Here is a 23,070-nt window from a genome sequence, read left to right as displayed (position 1 = left end):
AGGTAAATCGAAATTTCAAGTGAATTTATTTTAAGCTGCCAGTTTTAGACAACTTTTCAACCGCTTTTCATTGGCACAAGGTACCGGGTAAGCACTTGACCCCTTTGGAGCGCAGTTGACGCTCATTAAGCCGATTACATTGGGCAAAACATCCCCGGCTGGGTGTGGTTTTCCGGCTGGTCCGCGTTTTAATTACGGGCTAAGTAGGCGGCAAGGCTGTGACCCAAATGTGCAGCTAAAACAGCATTAATATTTTTAAATCCCGAAAACTGTGTCATGTCCCGCAGCCTTGCAGACTGCAGCTTAAAGCCTGTTTTGATGACATTGTTGGTGGTTTCAAGGAGTCGAGTCCTCGAGCGGTCGTCGCAGGACAATGGCGCAGTTTTCCATCTCGGGCTTATGTTATTCAGCATTCACTTGGCTTGTCGGTCGGGTGCTTTGGCTCCTTCCGACCGCCTTCTCCTGTGAAGTGGTCAGCGCTCTGATTGCGCCAAGTGAAGAACGTTGTCGTCGCCCTCATGGACAGTCCAGGGATTTCCAGGGCGCACAACGAAATGACATTACAGTAGGGTCTTACTAAGTGGAAATCATAGGAGCATTTAGCAATTAAGTTGTACTCGTTCAACGAAAAGAGCCACATCAAAAACTCTATTTAAAAAGACTGCATTAATCAGATAAGTTTTTTATTAATTTAAAGTATACACAGAGAGAATATTTCAAAATATTAAAGTCAGACTAGAATTTTTGTACACAACAAAAATTCAAGACCAAAAATTCTCAGTTTGAGTCAAAATTTCAAGCTCAAATACAATAGTGATTTTGATGGAAGAATGAGAATTGGCTCAATAAAATCGGTACTCAAAACGAAAATATCTTCATTTTGAGAATTCAAATTCTTAATTTGTGTACTCGAACTTGAAAATTCTATTCAATTTTATTAATTTTGTTTGTATGCAACACTTTAAGTTTGAATAAAAGTTTTGTTTTGAAAACTTTATTATTTGGCAACTTTTTGTTCGTTAGTTTTATGAAGTTAAAATGTACACTCCTCATGAAAATGTTAAGATACAAACAATTCTTACTATGTCTAGATTTTAAGTTTTTATATATTTAAATATAAACATTTAATACAATTTTTGTTTCGAGTTGCTTGCAAAAGTAACCATTTGCTATGGCTGCTGGTGATTTAATGTACAGTCCTTTCCCTGTGGGATTATCATTTGAGCTTAATTTTGTTCGAACTCATGTTTCAATGATTTTCTCTTACCGCTCCGTCATCGTGCTGCGGTTTTCCTTGGCTGTTTCTTTGCCAACTTCCGCTGGATACACTGATCAAATAAAAGGCGCTTTTGGCCCCCACTTTCTGTGACTTCCGCTGCAGGAAATTTAGCCACATTTTAATGGCGGGGCAAAAAAAGTTTTTTTGTTTTCTTTTTTTTGGCCAGATTACAGGCGTGTGCTAAGCTGCTGACACAGAAAGTTTCGATAAAACTTTAATGTTCTCTAATTGTAGAAATTTGTGACACTCTCCAAAGCAACGCCAAAGTTGGCCAGAAGTCATTTATGAATGTATTTTGGGCTTAAACTTTTACATTTTATACACTTTGATATTTATTTTTTGCTTGCTCGCTTTGCATACAATTTTAGCTAATGCACTTGAAACTTTTGCATATTTAGTTTATTTCAAAGTTTTAATTATCTTTGAGACCCCAAAAAGGCAGTCAGTCACTGGGAAAAAATCGAGGGAGTTGGATGAGGAAGTTTCCTTTTCGGCGCCAAGCTGTTGCTGTTGCTGCTGTGCACGATGATGTTGTTGTCGTGCCGATGTTGTTGCTTTCGCTGTTCACACAAAGTGAAAAGTAAACAAAGGGAGCGTGAGGCAGCGGAAAAACTTTAGCCAAGAAAGATACAGTGTTTAGTGGGTACGGAAAGGGGACGGAAAGGGGGCGTGGGCGAAAAACCATGGGAGTGGAAAGCTAAGAATGAAAGTGAAAGCGCAGCACAAATTGCAACGTGAATTACAATTCGCCTTTATGTTGTTTTTTAGCATTGTCTCCCACGCAGAAAGAATAGACATTTTTGTAATAACAAATTCATTAGGGAAAAAATGTAGCTTAACGAGTGGACATATTCAAATAAATTATTATTGTAATAAACTTATAACTTGAAATATTAAAGCTTGTTTAATGCAGTTAGCAATGAAAATATTACAATGCTAATTTAAAATTTAGCTAGCAGTGTTTAACTTTAAACCTTTAAATTTTTTAGCTATACCAAAAAAATTTGTATGCATTTTTCTATATGTGTAAGTTTTCTTAGCTTAGTAGTCTCATATTTTTGAAACGCACTGTGTGTGTGCAAGAGTGCGTATAGACTGCAAACGAAAAGGTGAAATCAAGGCTATAGCGTATGTCTATTGACGTTTTACCTAAATGCCCACGCTAAACTGTTTGTGGGTTTTCGCTCATATCATTTTCCAACACTTTGTTACCCTTTCATCAATTTTGTCTTACAGCTGCAGAGCATTCTAAAATTTTCAGACTTCATAAGAAAATATGGAACAGAAAATTACAATTTCCATATTTTCCAATTTGCTCTGTGTACCTAGAGGCCGATGTTTAGATGGCGCTTTGTCAGCGCCAATCACGAAAGAGAAATAAAAATTTCCATCTTAGGTTAAACGACGGCATTAGCCTTCAATTTACTCCAGTTTGAAGACAGGGTCAGGCCCTCCGATAAGCTTGTTTATGTTTGCATTAGACTTTTAACCCACCTCCCATTCGGCCTACACTTCATCTTTTTATTTTTTGATGACATCCTTTCTTCTGATTTTGTCCTTTTTTTGAACGCAGGCATGCGGGCTCTTGGGAAGTTGTCAATTTGGTGATTTTTTTATCCCAGGTCAAAATTGGGATGGCCTGGGAAGTAGGCAACAAAACCGTACAACTGAATGCCCCGAAAAGTGGGCAACAAAAGCTGGTGGGCGAAAATGGGAAAGTGGAGAAGAGCTGGGATGTAAACCCAAACTAATGGACAACGCGAAACGCAAAATGGGCGTGGCATTTCATTACTGTTCACGTACAATTTAACAGCCTTGTGTCGTTTGCCTACATGTGTAGTATATTTTTTTTATGCATTTTTCGCTCAGGAATCGCACATCCATCTTGTGAAATTGACGCGTCTGCTGCGGCTCGCTCGCCTGTTGCAAAAAATTGATCGATACTCGCAGCACACGGCCATGATACTGACATTGCTGATGTTCTCCTTCACGCTGGCCGCCCATTGGCTGGCCTGCATCTGGTATGTGATAGCGGTCAAGGAGTACGAGTGGTTCCCCGAGAGCAACATCGGTGAGTATGTAGTAGCTACCTGTGAAGGTTCCGAATAGTAACAGTTACAGCCACAGGTGGGGTCAAAATGGTAGCTCAATGGGTGTCCTTTGAATATGATGGTAGTCTCTTTGAACTTGAGTCAATTGTTCAGCTTGTTGTTCAAAGTAAAATGTCTTGTTCTAGTTTGAACCTCCTTCAAACATGTATATTGGATAATTTCATAATTTGTGTTACTTTATTTTAGAATCAAACTTAAAGTAGATTGTCATTCGTGTCAATTTTATTACACCCTGTAAAAGAACATACAAACATATTGTTTAAATGTTGTCTTATTTTTAATCAGAATTTTCTGATTATATACTCTATTCCATTATTATATTTAAGGTGGAAAGCGAGCATTCTTTTCTGGGCTTGTCCTGTTGCTTGTTTTCTTTTTTAGTGTATCAATCATGTATTAAATTCCCTCTTAACTTGTTTTAATTATTAAACTCTCAATAAAGATATCTCTGACGGGCTACCTTAAACTGAACGACAGATAATTTGTTTTTTTTTTAAGTAAGTAGAAGTCAAAGTAAGCATGCAAAACTTTGCAACCATTTATTTTGAAGGTAAAAAAAAACTTATTTATATTTAAGTACATTTTTAATTTGTAAAAAATGATGTGCTATTGTTTTGACCACAACTGTGTACATATGGCTGAATTTTGAGAGTGAGTAGCAAAGGTAATTTGGTTAGTTGGTTAGTCAACAGTGAAGGGCAGGGCATCGTCGAACGTTAGCTGAATTTTCCGCCTCCCTCGGTACGTAGTCCTGCAAAACTACACCATCTGGAGAATCCAAAACCAAGCAACCAAATCAGCACAGCCCAACCTTAGCCACCCAATACACGTGTGGTTAATGAATATTGTGTTAGTCAAGGTTTAAAGTTTGGTTACGGATTAGCGCACATTGCATCAAATCGAATCAAATCATCAGTTGAGAGTGTATATACCTCACTGTACCATTGCCATGAGGGGAAAAAGTTTTCGTCCATGATATTTTCTAGCACTTAATCAGCGGTGGGTGGAAAAATCTTTCAGGCCTGGCAGACACGAAAAGTTTCGTTTGACGTTTCCCGTCCGGACAAAGCAGTTTTTGCCGGATTTTGGCACGAGCTTCCAACAACTGACAGACAACTGACTAACTGAAAGTCGGGAAAGTTAGGCCCAGTCATTGTCAATTTGATAAGCCCAATTTGTTTGGCCCGCAAATTGTAATTAAACGCCGTACTAAACAAGTTTTCTTCTCTGTTTCTCTGCTTCTTGTCTTCCCCTCGTATTAAATGCCTCAAGTATTCTTCACAGGTTGGCTGCAGCTTTTGGCGGAAAGGAAAAACGCTTCGGTGGCCATTTTGACCACCGCTGAAACATATTCCACAGCCCTGTACTTCACCTTCACCAGTCTCACTTCCGTGGGATTTGGCAACGTTTCGGCGAACACCACGGCCGAAAAGGTCTTCACCATCATCATGATGCTCATTGGCGGTGAGTACCATAATGTTTGAACTGCAAAATATTGTTATTATTATTATTATTATTGTTGTGCGGGGATCACAGCTACAATACTTCAATTCCAAAACTGCCAAGTATTTGGGACCGACATGCCTTAAATTTAAAGACAAGGGTCATGAAATGGGCCTCGTTGACTTTAGTTTTACCAGTATGTTTCGTTAAATAGCGCGGAAATTTAAGGTACATCGTAATTTGTCTTTGGGATAGATGTAAAGGATGGCTTGGGAAGAACATAAAATGCTTTTTTAATTTTAAATATTACACATTGAAGTCAGGTATATTTATAACATTTAATGTTGTGTTAAAATTCTATGAAGATTTTAATGTTTTGAATAATATTACTCTTATTATTTGAACTGATTAGTTTATATATGAATATTTTGATTTCATTGAAATGCGATTCTTTATAAATCATAGCCAATGTGTCATGATTTCTATAAAAAATATATAAATGAAACCAAAATCGCCAGCTAATTCAGCTCAGTTCCCCATCAATTCAAATAATTGTATGTGAAATGCATACCATGAACAGAAACTACGGCTTAAATTACGTGTCATAATTTATCAATAGGAAAAAGGAAGGCTTAAAAATATAGCAGCACGCGCAGCGTTTATAGCAGTTATTACTTTTTTGGGCAGCCAAGCCGAGATTTAATGATATATCGTATCCATTTCATCACCCAGCTCTGATGCACGCCGTGGTCTTCGGTAACGTGACTGCCATCATCCAAAGGATGTACTCGCGACGCTCGCTGTACGAGAGCAAATGGCGCGATTTAAAGGACTTTGTGGCCCTGCACAATGTGAGTATGATTTCGATTGAGATTGGCAGCGACCGCGTCCCATCAGGAAAGGACCCTAGAGAAAAGGGTCCCACTCGATGGATTTTATTAGAATGCAGGGCACATTTTCCATATGCCATGCCATGTTGGGCAGGAAATGGAAAATGGAACGGAAATGGTGGCTCAAGGCCATGAATTGCTGATTCCAGCATGTTCCAGGGTCATCGGCAACCTGTTGATGGTGCAAACTTGGGGCACGCCGCTCCATTAGGCAGCGCACGCGGCGTATACGCAATGAGCTGCACCCACCTCATATACGCAATGCGCCGCGCAATTAAGCGCATTTGTGCGGCTCTCAACCGCGAAATGCATGCAAATGAAGTGAAAGTAGCGCGCACATCGCAGCTCATTAAACGCTAAGATGGCAAAACGGGGCGAAAAAACTGGAGCGTAGCGAATGCAATTATAATTTATGATCTCATCATTACAGATGCCCAAGGAGCTGAAGCAGCGCATCGAGGACTACTTCCAGACCTCTTGGTCACTCAGCCATGGCATTGACATATACGAGGTAAGTCCTTTTGCCCCCGGGGCACGTCCATCTCCTTTCGATTGCCTGTGTGTCTCATAAATCATGTAGGCCATACACTGGGGAAAAGCATTCAATCTATATTCAATATCATTGTTCATTTTAAATGAAATGTAAGAGTGAAATTATTATTTTTGGCTGCTTAGAAATTTTTAACAGACTTTTCTTCGAAATTTGAACATATTCAGTCAAAAATTTTAAGTTAGCATACTATCTTCATTAAAGAAAAATTCTTGCTGGTATATTATACAAAGCAACTCTTAAATAGGTAAACAAGTCTAGTATTCCGTTTTTATCTAAAATAAAAAAAAATGCCCGTGTATGCCAAAAGCTTAAGTAATTTGCTAAAACAGGGCTGAAAAGAAAAACTTAAAAATTTCTTTTTTGTAGTCAAGTGTCTCATTATTTTTTGTTACAAAATTTGATACCAGAATAAATGCCGATATGGCATGTATTATCAAAATTTTTGTCAGCTAAGAATATCAATAAATCACGCTGATAAAAGCTAATTAAGTTTATATCTCTTTCTAGCTCTGTAATAATAGGGTTTTCTGTGACCCTTTCAAGTAGCCTTCTTATCTGGCATATATATATGACTTATACCTAATGTATAGCTAATATCGGCTGACTGGCTTTGTCAAGTGTTTATTATTTGTTGTTCCCCCTAAATAAAACGCAAAATATTGCTTAAATTTTACTTAACATCTGTCGAAATAATTTGGTAAGAAACTCTTTTGTATTAAAAGATATAACGATATATGCATAATAATTGTAATTTATACAGTTAAATTTGGAAAAATTGGTTTAAGACTTATGAAAGTTTCATGAAACTACTTCTGCTCAAGTAAACTTTTTATTTCAATGTATATTCTTGGCCACCACCTAAAAATGATTGGCAAAGTTGTCGACGCAGCAGTCAATCGGTGGATTCGACTTGACTGACTTTACTCAAACTTCAGAAACTTCAGAATCAGAATCGAAATCAGATTCGGCAGTGCCAGCGGCTTTTCCTCTTGGATGAACGTCTGATCCCTTAATTAAGCAAATGTCCGTGGGGTTAACATACAGAACTCAGTATGGACATGTGACTTATTGATTGGCTGTCGGTTAAATGCCAAATGTGTGGCCCACCTTTGATTGGTCATCCGTGTGCAGGTGTTTTAACCGCACTTCTGGCACTCGTGCAAAATTAAATATCGAAATTATACACATACGTGTGAGCTGGATGTTGGGCTGCCGGCTTTTCCTGCGGCTTTTCATTGTTTTTCCTTGTGTATGTGGACCTCGGGCTGCATCTACAATTTAATTAAAATTTTTTACAATTACATCAACTCGAGCGAAAGTACCTTATCTTGTGGGTCAAGTGCTGTCAAGTGCATTAAGTTTCCTGTTTGGCCTGCTCTTTTTTGCCAATTTAGTTCTGATATGTCTTTTAGCAGTTTGATCGCATACAGCTGCTTTTGTTTTTTGTTTTTTGTTTCTTGTTTATTTTTATCGGCTTTGAAACTGTAGCACAATAACTCCGAACTTGAGGAGGGCAAACTTTTCTGCAGCTGCATGGAAATAGCCGATTGTTGGTCGAGAGAAATCAATCATTGGGGATGATGCTATGCAGTTTTGAACTTTAGCTCGTTGAAACTTTGCTCTGCGGTTTCCAGGTGGCCGAGGGAAACTTTGTTTTCTGAACTTACTGCACAATAAAATGCAGGAAAAGTGCAGGGCAGGCAAAAGAGCAGCGATTCCACTCGCTAATTGCTATTAGCAGAGACTGTGTAAAACAACTTTGCACTCCGCGCCCTCTTTTAATATTCTTAATTAAAACCTCTTCAAACAAAACCCACTTTTATCTTCTTGTCCAGGATGCTTGTGGATTTGCTTTCACTTTGTGGACTATAATTAAATGGAATTCTGTTATAGATTCTTGTTTGAGACAGGACCCATAATAAAACTAAGGAGGCTTTTTGTTTTGTTAACCAAAAAACGTAATTTAATTTTGAATGTTTTATAATTTGTACTCTTGCAACAAATATGCATTTTATAGTTATTTAGCAACGTCTTACAATTTTCCAAAGCTTCATTAATTTATTTCTGAAAAAGCTTAAAATGACACAATGTATGTTTATACTATAATATATATATATATATATATAATTTTCTATACAAATAAAAACTTCTATCTTTAAAGCTTTTTTAACTCTATACATTTTGTATATTTTATAATTTGTATATTTTCTGTTTCGTATATTCTGTATATTTAATATTTTTTTAAAAATAAATATTTTGTTTATTTTATAATTTGAATTTTTTTTATTTTTTTCATATGTTATAATTTGGTTTTCTTGAAACAAATAAGCATTTTAGCTTAGCTAGCTACGACTTTCCTTTTTCTTAAACATCATTTATTCAAACTAATTAACTCGTTTTTTCTGCTTTGAAGAGAGGTTCTTAAATTCAGTACTTAAAGCCAACTGCCAACTTGTTAATTCGCGATATGACAGCAAAAATGTTAAGCACGCGTCCCAGAATTTGAGTTGCAATTAAACAACGGTTTTCAGTTCGACGCCGGGAAATTTGACAACGCTGAAATGGAATGTAATTTAATTACCGACCAAACATGAAATATAGACTGGCACCCGCACACACACACGACCTGTCGATGCCACACAAATTATAGCACCGAAAATGGGAGGCAAAATGGGGAGTTGACGACGGGCTGGCACTAAATTAAATTGTTAATTTATTGCGCATGAAAATTAACTGGCATAACGTTGGGGAGCTCCCCTCCAGAAGCCAAATGAATTTCAAGTTAAGTTCGGGCCAACAAAAAAAGACCACCCACTTTAACATCGACTTTTGGCCAGTGTGTGCGCAATTAAAGTAGAATATTTTACACTTCACTGCAAACAGAGGGGGAAGACAGAGACAGAGATATAATGGGACATAAATAACAATTCTTTGGAAATTGCCCTTTGGGGAGTCAGGAAAAAGCATTCAACAACAAACAAAAGCAGCAAAACACAAACAAAACCCAGGAAAAACTTTTAACATATTTCCATGTTTTGTTACACTTGGTTAGCCAAAGTTCCCTTTGTTTTTCCCTCAAAAATACTTACAGCTGTATTCATTATAATAGTAAGCGAAGAATTTGCAAATGTAATAAGCCATTTTTTTACCGAGTGAAAAACATATTAATTGTTTTATCTTAGTATTGCAGCATTGGTATTGGTATTGGTTTAAAATTATAAGCAGGACACGTACTATTATTTTTGACACAGTTGTATATTTGTCAGTCCCATGAAATGGAATTGGAATGGAAATTGCTGACATCTATTTCGGTGCAAAGTATTTGCACTTTGCGTTGGCATTCGTTGTGAATTTGTAATAAAGGTCTGGCAGGCCTGAAATTGATTTAGTTCCTTTTGGCCTTAATTAATGTGCAAATACAGACACACGAGTTGCCCAACTATTTATACAATTAAGTTGAGTTTACTATAAGCGGATTTGGCCATATTATTTGCGGTCCAGTTGGCAAACCAAATTACGCGATTTTCGTCCATATGCACAATACTCGAGTGTAATCAGCCTTTGAATCCCTTGGAATGTGTATATACATGTGAACAACTACAGAGATGAAAAACAGAACAATGGTGAATGTAAACAAGTGAGATGCAAATTCTTCCTCAATTTCCATGTTAATCCCGAAACACCGACAATTCCCATCCAATACGAACCCAAGGAATATAAGTAAAAATATATAAAAATGCAGGGTATTAGTGGAAAAATATAATTATAGCTGGCAGGGGGTAAAAGAAAATCAAGAGGGTCTTTTCTTTTCAAGAGGATTTGTCTTTACAAGTATTTCAATTTAAGAGTAAGCACACGTATGAGTAAAGACATAAAATGGGGACCGGTTAAATAAAAAATAAATGCAAGATTAAATAATAATATACTTAGATTGAAAACAACGGATATTTTTACTATTTACTCAAAAAGTATTTCTTCTGAATATAAACAAGAACAAAACCCCAATATTTGATGGGTATCTCCTTGTTTATTTCGCATCTGCTGCCCCTTTTTCCATCTTTTTTTACATATCGCAGTTGAAAAACAAACAAGACCAGATAAGCTGGAACATTTCCCTTGTGCCAGAAATAAATAATTCCAAGCATTTCCCTTACAATTTTCAGGCGATTCAATTTTCACGTGTATACTTTCATTCACTTTCTCTTTTCACTTGTGCGTGTGTATGTCTGTTTGTGTTTTTGTGTGATGCTTATGTTGGCCTCTCCCCCCATTTCTGACTCACCATTTTCCCGGCTTTTCTTCTACTTGCAGACGCTTCGCGAATTTCCCGAGGAGCTGCGTGGCGACGTCTCCATGCACCTACATCGTGAAATATTACAGCTGCCGATATTCGAGGCGGCCTCCCAGGTGAGTTTAAGCCTACACTGGAAGAAATCATCTTTTGAAAAAACCTCAACTACCTTTGTGACTTATCTTTTATTTTGTTTTGGAAGTTAAAGCATGTATTTTTTTTTAATATACCAAATATGTTTTAAAGATGCAAGATCTATCTTTATTACGCAGCATTTTTAAAAAAGGAACAAATACGTTTAACATTAAATGAACATAATTAACTTGTATTGTAACTTTTATGTGTATTAAACAATTTTGGTTTCAAATTATCGTTTACAATTTTCGGAGTAAAAACAAGTATGTAAACATACCTGTAACTTTTTATGAAGACCTTACTTTTAACATTCCCTGAAGACAACTAAAGTCTAAAATCTGAAGGGAACATTAGAAAGACTTATTCTTCTGTAGCTATTTTTTTATGTGCACCTGTACGAATGTTCTTTTCCAGGGGTCGAAGAATATGTCGTCTTGAAAGCGATTCAACTTCAGACAAATGGAACGAAATGACTGCGATGGCAAAATAATCAGCAGCAGGGGAGGGGGTCAAAGGTGGGGTAGGGGCCCAACGGCTGGGGGTCAGGTAAAAAGAGGAAATGAGGGCCATGCGAGCAGTCAAAAGTTAACTGCGGGCTTAACTGAAATGTTTTCTGGGCTTCGTTCGGTTCGGTCTTTGTCGCACTGAAGCTCAAACGTAGCCAAACAACCACATACAAACACTCACACATGGAAATTTTATTGTACAGACAAGGGGTGTAGAAAATGTTCTTAAAAAATTCTCTTGGCTAAAAAATTTTTTTGTCTTAAGCCTAATTTTTAAAATATTTAGGTACATTTTTTTTTAAAAATCTTTATTTAAAAATTTCTGTTTTTTATTGTAACTCAAATACATCGACGTATTTAAATAAATCCCTATTTCTTAGGCTTATTCAAAACTGATTGTGAGAACTATGAAGTACTTATCATCTTCCAAGCAAAGAGCAATCAATTCGTAACGTTTTCTGTACAAAAAAAAAATAAAAATTAAAAGTTTTCAGCAGTTACATATATTTAAAGTACTTTATTTATTATTTATCTTTACAGCAACAACAATAAATTTGTAATATTTTGGGTGTCAAAAAAAAAAAAACAAAATAAATGTTCTTAAAGCTTACCTTCTCCTTTTAACTACGCATATGTCGGCAGGTAAAGTTTCCGAGCCATCTCACTGAGGCTTGTGCTTTGGCTCTGCCCTTTGGGCCAAGTGCCATTCGTTTGACTGAAGCGAAGCATGAAAAAGGTTTTTGGCCAACAGCAAACTTGTACGCAAAAGTCCCCTCGAATGCAAGTGTGTGTGGTCTAGTAGTTTTCGATGGCCAATGTCGATACCCTTGTCAACCGCCAAAAGCTTTAATAGGGGCCCATTGTACGTATGTGTTGTGGTGTTGGGCGGCCGATGGAAATCACTTCGGGCAAAAGCCGCCTGGCTTAAGCTAGAGATTGGGCAGTAATTGATTTCTCATCTACGGTTCAATTGCTCCCGGGCTAGAAAGTTCTCTGACCCAATGCAACCACAATCAAATAAATAAAAACAATTGCAGATGAATTTTAATTGACTCAAACGCGCAGTTTCTTTTGTCAGGTTTTGCTTCAGATAAAAATAAATGGTTTAATGGTTTTTTAGAAGAAAATAATTCTTAGCGAAATATTTGCAATAAAACTGTTCCCATAACAACAATATAAGGAATCCTTTTCAGGTCAAAGCCTCAAACGTTTAAATTTTTTTTTAAAAATTGAGAAAGGAATTTCAATCAACATTAAATTCTTTGGTTTTCCCTTTTATTGGAAGAAATGATTGAAATCAAGCCCATTTGCTTAAGAGTTTGTTAATGATTTCACAAAGAAAACATATTTAAGATTGTTAGCGAAACAATTAAATATAAATGCAATAGAAATGAATGGGAATTTATTTTTATAAAAGAGATGAATTAATTAATAGCTAGACAATTATAGGCAAATTAATTGCTATGCCTATATAAAAATATCTTGTAAAGAAATAAGAACTATTAATCAATTGCTATGGCTAGCATTTTGTTAACCCCTTATTGCAGTGATAGCTATAGAGCGTGATAATGCGATTGTGGTTCAGTTTTCTGGGGGCATAAACAGAAGCTGCCACCTAATGAAATGCAACTCAAGCTAAGTTGAAAAACAAACAAAACGGAGCGAATTGAACGACCGAATGACCAGACAAAACTCAGAAAAAAAGAAAAACTGAAACCGAATGACAAAGGCGGACTGCAAACATTAATAAAGCTTATTCAGAAAGGCAAAGTAACGCAAACAAAAACCACTCAACAGTTATAAGCGCGCTTTAAGCCACTTTTCGTGGGCAAGTGCGTGGGTGGTTGGCCCCCTTTTGCCACCCAAAAAAAGAGTGGAGAAAAGAGGGTGGTGGTGCGGTGTGGCGGTCTTGAACCGCAGAACACATTCCGGGGCAAGGACACACAGAAGCACAGCTGTTGCCGTTTTGTTTCATTGCGCAAATAAAACGCGACCCACGAGCTAAATACTAAATGCCTCTGACCGAGGAGAACAATTCCTGACTAAACCAGATTCGCAATCGCATTTACTTGAACCCCGATTTGTTTCATGTTTATGTTGCAGGGCTGCCTGAAACTTTTGTCCCTGCACATAAAGACGAACTTCTGTGCGCCCGGGGAGTATCTGATCCACAAAGGCGACGCCCTCAACTATATCTACTATCTGTGCAACGGATCCATGGAGGTGATCAAGGACGACATGGTGGTGGCCATTTTGGGTGAGTCTGCTCTGCACTATGTTTAAAAAATAATTTTTCATGTCTTAAAATATTAAACTAAAAGTAGCTTAAATAATTTGAATAAATTCGTTACGAGCCGTTATTTTAAGTCATTAATTTGTTTTTTCTGGGACTTTTCATTTTTATTTACCACCCATTAATATTTTCTTTATTACGCCTAAATCACTTCAAGAGTTACTTAACATTCCTTTGTAAAACAAGTGTTTTTGACTCTAAATAGTATAGACTTACAAATATGTTAAAGGTCTTCAATGATATTTATTATTCCTAAATTAAATACTCTTTCAATTTGGCTATCTTGTTCAAATTATAGTTATAAATTTCATACATTTGAGCCCTCAATCGCAATCTGAATTGCTATTTAAAAAAATGTAAATCAGACCGTGAGCCAAGTAAATCTTTAAAAATATATATCTTTCTTGTTATAGATATTGTGTACAAGTTTTCTTCTCTGCTTAACTGTAAATTGCTTTTGATTTTCATTTATCGATTGTCAAATTTTCATTTTGTTTATGTTTCGACTAGAGGCGTCTGTTGAACCCATTTCAGTTCATTCGCTTCTGAGCCAGCCGAGTGCCTGAATTCCATTTGCACTTTGGCCAAGACAGTGAGGCAGTCATCTGCTTGTTTATTCATTCATGGCAGGCAGTGTCGTCAACTTGAGCAGGGCCATCATGTCGGTCGGTCTACTCCTACAACTTGGCCCAGACAAATGCCAGGCTCTATTTTTATGCTCATTGATTCTGAGTAGTGCTGACCTTTTCCCGCCTCTGTGTCTTTTGTTTAACCCATGTTTCCCGCAGGTAAGGGCGACCTCGTCGGCTCCGACATCAACGTGCATCTGGTGGCTACCAGCAATGGCCAGATGACCGCCACCACCAACAGTGCTGGTCAGGATGTTGTCGTCCGCAGCAGCAGCGACATTAAGGTAAGGGCGAGCCCCGTACCCCCATTGAAATCCATTCCCCCTTTAAAAAAAAAAAAAAAGAAGAGTGGGATGTGCAGTAATTAAATAGAATTTATTTTTACACCAGCCTCTGGTCGGCTGCTCAAGGGCGAACGTGAATGAAATGCACTCGGATGATAGTGGACAGCAGGTTGGGGGAGCTCTGAATCGGCTGTGGGCAAGGGGTTTTTAATTTTCAATGGGCCATATTGCTAAATATCTTCTTTGAGAAAGTCTGCCTTTCAGAAGCTTTATTTAATTGCTAGTATGGACTTTGGTAATTAAAACGTAAATTTAAACGTAAATAAAACGAATTAAAGAACTTATGTAAATAGAGGAGTCATTTGTAAAGGAACAGGTTCAAACAGATTCAAAATAAGGTATACATTTTATATTTTTTGCATGAAACTTCAATTAAAATTTTTAAAATTTAAAATGATCCATTTATTAAAGAAATAAGTTTTACTTTAATAAAATACGAAGATAAATAAATTCTTTATAATTTGTGTGAAAGTTCACTAACAAATTTTAATAAAAATCTTCCTTAAAAAGAAAACAGATTCAAAATAAGCATGGATTATTTTTTTATTTGTTAACAGATATATATTAATTTGTATGGAAGAGCAATTAAACATTTAAATTTTTTATTAGTTCTGCTTGTCCTCGGTAATTAAATACAATAAAACTTCAGAAAAACTACAAGTAGTTCAGATTTTTCTACTTTAATTATCATTTAATTTTGTTCTCGAGGAAAACCTGTAGCTGCGCTTCTCGTCTTGTTTTCAACTCAGGGTAAACGCTCGAATAAAACAGCTTAATTGACGCTTAAGCCGGCGAATGGCAAGGACATGTGAAGCCCTACGCTCTTCGTTAGTTCTCGGCACCTTAATTATATTTTTATCGTAGTCTGGAGCTCTTTAAGGCTTAAGCAAGTTGCAATTTCAGGCTGTTTGTCGTAAATTTTATCTGGTTTCTGGCAGGAGTAGCGGTTTAAAGGGGGAAGGACCTAGAGGTTTCAAGATGAGTGCACAGCGGTTTGAATTTCGCCTGGCATACCAGGCTTTCTTTTTGTTTTTCTTTTTCCTTTGTATTTTAGCAGAAAGTCAATGGGGCTTGAGAGTCTGAGTGGGGTTTTTGGTATCCTGCTAACCGAGTCTACGATTACTCGTTTACTCCTACTAATTATGGCAATAATCTCGGGGCGACTCAGGTTCCAAAAGCTTCACGCCTAATTAATTGCCATAAACTCCGGTCTGGCAATCGCAGGTTCGTGTGGGCGGCAATAATTAAGCGAGGAATTTCCAATTTTATTGTCGCTTAATTAGTTGAGGAATGTACTTAATTTATGCATAGTTTTTCACCGAGAAAATCTTGTTTTTGTTCCTCCATTGTGCTTCGCCTTTGTTGATGTTTGTGGGCCTGTGTTTGCCCTTACCTTTGGCTTTTATCTCGTGTTTATTTGCATGTCTGCCTTGGCGGAATAAAGTGCAGACATTGCGAGCTGCTGCCGCCTCGTGTTCGCCTCCTTTTCATTCTGGTAGCACCACTTTGGCAAACAACACGGCGAACGGGTCGTATGAGTGATACTTAAAGCGACCCTCTCTCCGCGAGTTTGTGTGCGTGTGTTTGCCGTTTGTGGGTGTGGGTGTGAGGGAGTGTGTAAACGCCAAGATGGCGCACTCGAGTGTGTAAAGAAGACGCCTAGGCGTCAACATTACCAAGTGTTGTGGCCTAAAGTGCAAGAAATCGACTTGGGTGTACTCTATATACAAAGAGTAAACGCTTCAATTTAAATGATTTCATTTGTAAATGACAAAAGTTATCAAAGACAAACTAATGTCTTAAACGTTTTTACAGAGGTGTCTGAAAGTATGCAATCATATACTTTATTGGGAAATGTTTTTCTTGTATATGAACGCAAAAACTACGTTCCGTAATTAATATTCTTAGGTGAAGTAAACAAAATATACTTAGAGACAGATAGTTTTCTCTACTACTTTAAAATCTTTAAATTAGAGACATTCAAGAAGATAATAAAGCAGTAATTAAGTGAGCACATCTTGTCCCAATAAACCCATTAACCCTTGTCTACCCTCGCAACGCTTACATGCTGTTTAAGCTTTTCCATGTTGTTTATGTCCCGCCCCCAGCCCAAGAGCATAATCGTTTAACGCCAAGACGACCTTTGACTCACTTGCCACGTCTTTTCATTTTTTCTCACATGCTTTTCCATATTTGCACTCAACATTTTTGCAGGCGCTCACCTACTGCGATCTGAAGTGCATCCACATGGGCGGTCTGGTGGAGGTGCTGCGTCTGTATCCGGAGTACCAGCAGCAATTTGCCAACGATATTCAGCACGATCTCACCTGCAATTTGAGGGAGGGGTACGAGAACCAGGACTCCGATATTGGACCATCGTTCCCGTTGCCAAGCATCAGTGAGGATGATGAGAATCGCGAGGAGTCCGAGGAAAATGGCAAGGCGGAGAAGGAAAATGGTGGAGGACCACCAAGTGGCGCTTCTCCGCTGCACAATTTGAGTAATTCCCCCCTGCATGCGGCACGTTCTCCACTCTTGGGCATGGGAAGTCCCAGGAATCAGAGGTTGCACCAGCGTGGCCGATCCCTGATCACTTTGAGGGAAACAAATAAGAGGAATAGGACGTTAAATGCGGCCTGCAGCCTAGATCGTGGATCCTTCGAGGAGGCGGAACCCCTGGAAGAAGAGCAGCAGTCCACTGGCAAGAGGCCCTCGCTGGAGCGATTGGACTCCCAGGTGTCCACCTTGCACCAGGATGTGGCCCAACTCAGTGCCGAGGTGCGCAATGCCATCAGTGCTCTGCAGGAGATGACCTTCACCTCCAATGCCATGACTTCGCACAGCTCACTGAAGTTTCCACCTGCCAGATCCATACCCAATATCAGTGGAGTGGCGGCCACAAGATCTGGAGATGCAGTGGACCATGGCCTGGTGGGTGGAGTTTTGGGAGCCGCCGAAATGGCTGCCATGCAGCGCTGTTCCTCACATCCCCCAGAAGTTTGGGGCAGGGATGTTCAGCTGCCCACCAGTAACAAGGCACCTTCTCCCGTGGAGCCGCTCAAAAAGACGACAACCAGTAGAAGCTCACAAACAGACTTCTATCGCATTGACTTTCCCACCTTCGAGCGCTTTGTCTTGGCCAATCCCCGCCTGGTTCTGGGTCTCCTGGGCATAGAACCCGCCATTAAAAACGAAATGGATCTGCTGCAGCAGAAGCAAACCCTGCAAATATCACCTTTGAATACCATTGATGAGTGTGTTTCCCCTGGGGAGGCCAACTTGGCCAGTTCTAAAGAGAGATTGATTACTTCGCCGGCAGTTTATCCGCCTTTGGATGATGAGAACTCCAATGACTTTCGCTGGACCATGAAGCACTCGGCCAGCCATCACAGTTGTTGCAAGAGCACGGATGCCCTGCTGAGTCCAGAGGAGCAGCCTCAGGTACCTTTGGAGGTTATTCCTGCCCCACCGCCTGTCCAGGAAACGAGATCATCGAAGAGAAGCTTGAGGAAGAGCACGAGTGGTGGCAGTAACTCCAGCCTGTCCAGCAGCAGTTCCAGCTCGAACAGTTGCCTGGTGTCGCAGAGCACTGGCAACCTGACCACCACCAATGCCTCGGTGCACTGCAGCCAGAGCACGCAGAGTGTGGCCAGAAGGGCTTCCTGGAAGCTGCAGCACTCGAGGAGCGGGGAGTATCGCAGACTATCCGAGGCCACCGCCGAGTACTCACCTCCAGCCAAAACGCCACTTCCTGTCGCTGGAGTAAACTACGGGGGGGATGAGGAGGAAAGTGTGGAGCTGCTAGGACCACGAAGGAACTCCAGACCCATCCTCTTAGGAGTAAACCAAAACCAGGGTCAAGGACAGGCCATGAACTTTCGCTTTTCGGCGGGGGATGCCGACAAACTGGAGAAGGGTCTGCGTGGACTGCCCTCCACTCGCTCACTTCGAGATCCGAATAGTAAATAGGTGAACAAAGGAAGTGCAGTGCATGATTTATGTCCCAATTAATACTGAAACACAAAGACGCTTGTACATTTAATGTCTCTAGGATACACACACGAGTTGGGTTTTGTTTCCCCTCTCGATTTATCATAAACACCCACACATATTGGCAAAGCATATCAGAGGAGCCCAATAAATTATTTTTAATAATGAGATGTATATTTTCCTAACAAATCAGCGAAAAATATACCCACTCAGAAGAATACATGAAAACATATGTCAGCGGAAGTACAAAGCTTAGAGACCTCCGATTAAAAGTATATCTTGCCTAGCAACAGAGCATCAGAATATCATTGACACTTAAAAAAATGGTGAAACGCTAGTTAAGTTGAATCAGCCTGAAATATAAAGTTGTGGCATAAGAAATGGTCTTAAGCTCTGTAAAAACAGAGCCCTTTTTAGATATTTATAGGTGAATATCTTGAGGCTATTGTCGCAGAACAAAGAACTTGAACTTAAGTTAAGGTCTGGAGTTTAAGCATAGGGGATTCAACAGATTTGTAGACATTTAAGCTGTACATTCATTCTAGTGAGAAAACCTAGATTATTACCTAAGATAATCGACAATCGTGTGCTACTTACATGTGTCGAATGGACGGAGTTCCACTTCAAAAGTGAGCTCTTGGGCATTTGGCTAAAAAGTAATTTGTGATTCCAAGCGATTTTCCGTCTTGATTCCGTGTTGGTTAGTTGGCTAGTTAAATAATCAACTGTAAGCTGTAAACTGTGTAAATTTCCAACATCCCGCATATATCCTCAGTGTATATAGTATTATATATGTATATGGTATGTGTATATCTGCTCCCCAAAAACTATAAAGACTTGAGCTTCATTCTATCTTTGATGTAAGCATCCTATGATAATAAGTGTATAAGTTTTATATGTGTTTAGATGGATACATTTTTAGCCATAATGTAAGCGAAATTATTCAATTGAGAACCTAATAAACGTTTTTAAATGTTTTAACTTAATGTTATCGAGACTATATACTTGAATGTATTTCATGTGTAGTTATACATCTAAAGCATTAAAGGATATTCGATATTTCAATAAACAATAAAATATATGTGACAAATTTATTTGTATCTGTGTTTTTTCTTCAATTTGGAAGCTTTGATTTCCCGACCTTTTCCGATGACTGAGTGATTTTCGGCTTCTTTGACATGACTGGCACAGTTCGTTGGGTGTCGCTTCGCTACCATAATCCGGTAACCTGATTGCCAAGTATATTGTGTGTCAAGCTGGCATGTAAATTGGGGTATTAGCGCCTCTCGTTTTCGGGCTCTCTATGCATAAGACCTTATGCTGTTTCTGACTGAGTTAAGCGCATTAAATGGTGAATGGGTGATTTACAAAGCAAAATTGGTAATTTTAACAGGGACTTCAAATATATGTATTTATATATTGTAGTTTACCCAATACAATATTTATTTAGATGAATAATATAGTATTCGAATTTTTTGCTACGATTTTTTGTCAGTGAAGTTGTATGTCCTTGCTACATCTACATGACAAATGTATTCTACATAGCCTTATGTCAATTTTGGACAGGAACCAAAAGCAACTTAAAAAGAAGTCAAATTTAAGTCAAAATAGGGCGTAAAATACAGCCTTGTATGAAGCTTTTTAAAAGGTTTAAGGAACAAGGATTTTTTAGTTTTTTTTCAAACTATTTATGTGCAACCTTTTCAAAATTTTTAAGCTTTAAATTTTATAATTTTACAAAGATTTAATTTTAAGTTATATTATGTTCAACCTATTTATTGGTTGAAAGCTTTCAAATTTCCTTTACTTAATGTTGAATGACATTTTTTACCAGGTTTAAATAAAAACTTACAACCTTTAAATGTCCTTTCTATAAAAAGCTTATAAACTTTCCTAAAAATTACTTCTACCAAAAGCTTTGCCACTTAAAACTAATATCGAAACCATGTGGCACCTATTTGAAAGCTTAGAATACTCAACATTTTATTCGACAACAAAAAAGCTTTTTATAACATACCTAAAAAACCGAAATCGGGCTGATTAGCTTTGAAATATAATTATCATATGCCAAAAATACACAGGAGAATGGCGGTGTGGTTCTAATTAGCTTTGAGGCTCATTAATGCAGCCATTATCACAAAAATAATTTATTTCAAAACTTTAGCCAAAATTTTCGCTGATAGAAACGATTTGGTACCCGGGGGAAAGTTGGGAAACCGAACAGAAATAAAGGAAAAAATGAATGTTAATAACTTGAAACTATTATCAAACTCATTGCGGTATGTTTTCCCATCCTCATTTTCAGTTTCGGCTTCAGTTTCTTTTTCTCCCGACAAGAAAAACTACTCGAGCAAAGAAATTAAGCTAACTACTCCTATTTTTTCACTGTTATTGCGGTCGCGATGGCACAAATGCCTCAGTGTGCATCCATAAAAGAGCATAAAAGTGGGGAAAAGTTTTTCACAAAACTTTACAAGGACAGTTCGGTGGTGGGTGGAATTGGGATGTCATGGTACGAGAGCTTAGGAGTTGACGCTTAATAAGATGCGCTTAAATAGCCCGATTGGAATCATGGGCCCTGCACCGAAATTCCCCACGTCCACCAAGTGTATATTGTTTTAATTAGGATCGCAGACATCGGGGGCAATTAGATGGGTAGCGGGGGCGGACGGGCGTGGCCATCCTCTTAATTACGCAAATACAAATTGGTCTATGGCATGCACTCTGATTTTGAATTCGCAAATTTTGTCCATCCGAATGGGTGTGCTATTTAGCAAGGTTCTCTACTGACGACATTCATGATGCCACTGGGCAACACATGCACAACAATGGCCATTGATTGCGCACAGATACCATACACAGATACTCCACACAGATACTAAACACAGATACTATGCACAGATACGCCACTCAAATACTCCACACATTTGCAGCATAAGGACCGGTCATAAGCGTATAGTAATTTCTGCTCCAATTCTGCTAAAAACAATACAAGCTTGTACTTGTGGGTGCTCCATATCCTTCTACTGCTTAATTGTGCACCAAAAAGATGTTCGACTTCTCCAAAATTTTAATTGAACTATGGTTGCTGTACCGCAAAGTAACTCAAAACTGACGGAGCAAATTTTATTCACCAGTGTGAATGGAAAACTTCATATTAACAACAGGAAACTAAAAACAAGCCATAGTATTGGCATAACATATAAATATTTGGTGAGTTTACGACTTGCTTTTTCTGATTAGATAAAATAAAAAAATGGAAAAAATAGATTCTTTAATACTTACAGATTTTCTTAATAATTTTGATTATCTTTCACACTTAAACCTTTATTTACTTACATTTCTTCGATCTACCAATCCTTAAATTATTGAATTTTACAGCGCTTTAAGAGTGGTATTTTAACTACTATTTTATTTCTTTAAATTTAAGTATTTATTTTTAAGAAAATAATGACAAGAAAAAAAATGTATCTTTAAATGTCATTCTTCTTTTTTTTATGATAATAGTAATCCCAGAAAAAATTATATATATTTTTACACGCCACACAGGGCTGAGTGTTCCAAAGATCCCAAATATATGGGTATTCGGTGCTCTCTTTCCAGGGAAGGCCATTTGTCGGATGAGTCAGTTCCGCTTGCCATCCAATCGCTTTCAAGACGATTATAAATTTATGTCCGACATTTGAAATCAATCGAATACTCGTAGTCGCCCCAGGCTGAAGCATCCAAATGCTCCAATAATTTCTAATTTATTTTAAGTAAAAGGCCAAAGCAAACGAACATAAAGCAAATTACCAAACGTAATCGACGAAGCGGCACAACAAGCCACGGGCCACGGCTGAGAAGGGGCGGGTTGAAAAGTTTTGCACCAAATAAAATAAATCGAGTGTATGTGGGTGTAAAGGTGGTTGAGGACTTGGTGGATTGGGTTGCAAGGGCATGCTGAACAAGTTTCCTTCTGAAATTCAATTGAACTACACGCGGGCGGAGCTGCAGTCATGATGGTAGCACTCAGAAAAACGTTAAGGAATAAATATAATAAGGCTTACTTAGTAGGTAATACCTACACTAAAGTACAAAACTAACTTATATTATTGCACTTTGAATCCTTGTTAAAAAAAAGTCTTTTTTTGTTTTTTAATAAGGAATCGAACAAAAATACTGGTATTTATTTTTAAAATAACACCAAACCAAATGATGAGTTTACAAATTGTTTTCTAAAAAAGCGGTATAAAAATATGATTAAGAAGAAAATTTAAATATTTAAAATATTTACTGTTAAAATATTTATAATTTAAAGTATTTGGGAATCATTCATAATATAGGATGCTTTGTTAACAAGTTTGTCAATTATAATAAAATAAGTGAAATAACACTAAAATAACACTAATTATTTTTATTCAAGAAAGTTTTTTGAAATATTTAGAAATATGGCCCCAAAATATTTATGCCACTGTCTTTAAAGTTTTATATTTCTTATTTCAAAATTATGATTTTTTTTAGTTTGAATTAGAATTTTTGTAAAAATTTTTTTGTGTGCACTTCAAGGCAGCCGGTCACTTCGATGGCTGTGGGAAATTTGTGATGCACTTTAAGCGCGTTAGAA

General features: G+C 37.9%; 1 protein-coding gene across 3 annotated transcripts in view; it reads left to right on the top strand.

The window, feature by feature from the left end:
• LOC108144532 (potassium voltage-gated channel subfamily H member 8) overlaps positions 1 to 19,540 on the top strand; it is a 61,621-nt gene extending 42,081 nt beyond the window's left edge. For 2 of the 3 annotated variants that reach the window (XM_017269492.2, XM_017269488.2), the window contains exons 10-17: positions 3,149 to 3,350; positions 4,663 to 4,854; positions 5,566 to 5,684; positions 6,154 to 6,234; positions 10,588 to 10,683; positions 13,312 to 13,465; positions 14,290 to 14,414; positions 16,689 to 19,540. In XM_017269492.2, the coding sequence (XP_017124981.1) occupies positions 3,149 to 3,350; positions 4,663 to 4,854; positions 5,566 to 5,684; positions 6,154 to 6,234; positions 10,588 to 10,683; positions 13,312 to 13,465; positions 14,290 to 14,414; positions 16,689 to 18,443 (2,724 nt within the window). In that variant the 3' untranslated portion in view covers positions 18,444 to 19,540. The remainder of the gene's footprint in view (positions 1 to 3,148; positions 3,351 to 4,662; positions 4,855 to 5,565; positions 5,685 to 6,153; positions 6,235 to 10,587; positions 10,684 to 13,311; positions 13,466 to 14,289; positions 14,415 to 16,688) is intronic. The other variant, XM_017269491.2, reaches the window with a different exon arrangement.
• Positions 19,541 to 23,070: the final 3,530 nt, after the last annotated feature.

The sequence above is a fragment of the Drosophila elegans genome, unplaced genomic scaffold (genome assembly GCF_018152505.1).
Source record: "Drosophila elegans isolate 14027-0461.03 unplaced genomic scaffold, ASM1815250v1 contig_183, whole genome shotgun sequence".
Classification (NCBI taxonomy): domain Eukaryota; kingdom Metazoa; phylum Arthropoda; class Insecta; order Diptera; family Drosophilidae; genus Drosophila; species Drosophila elegans.
The sequence above is the reverse complement of the archived record's forward strand: the minus strand, read 5'-3'. Positions and strand labels throughout refer to the sequence as shown.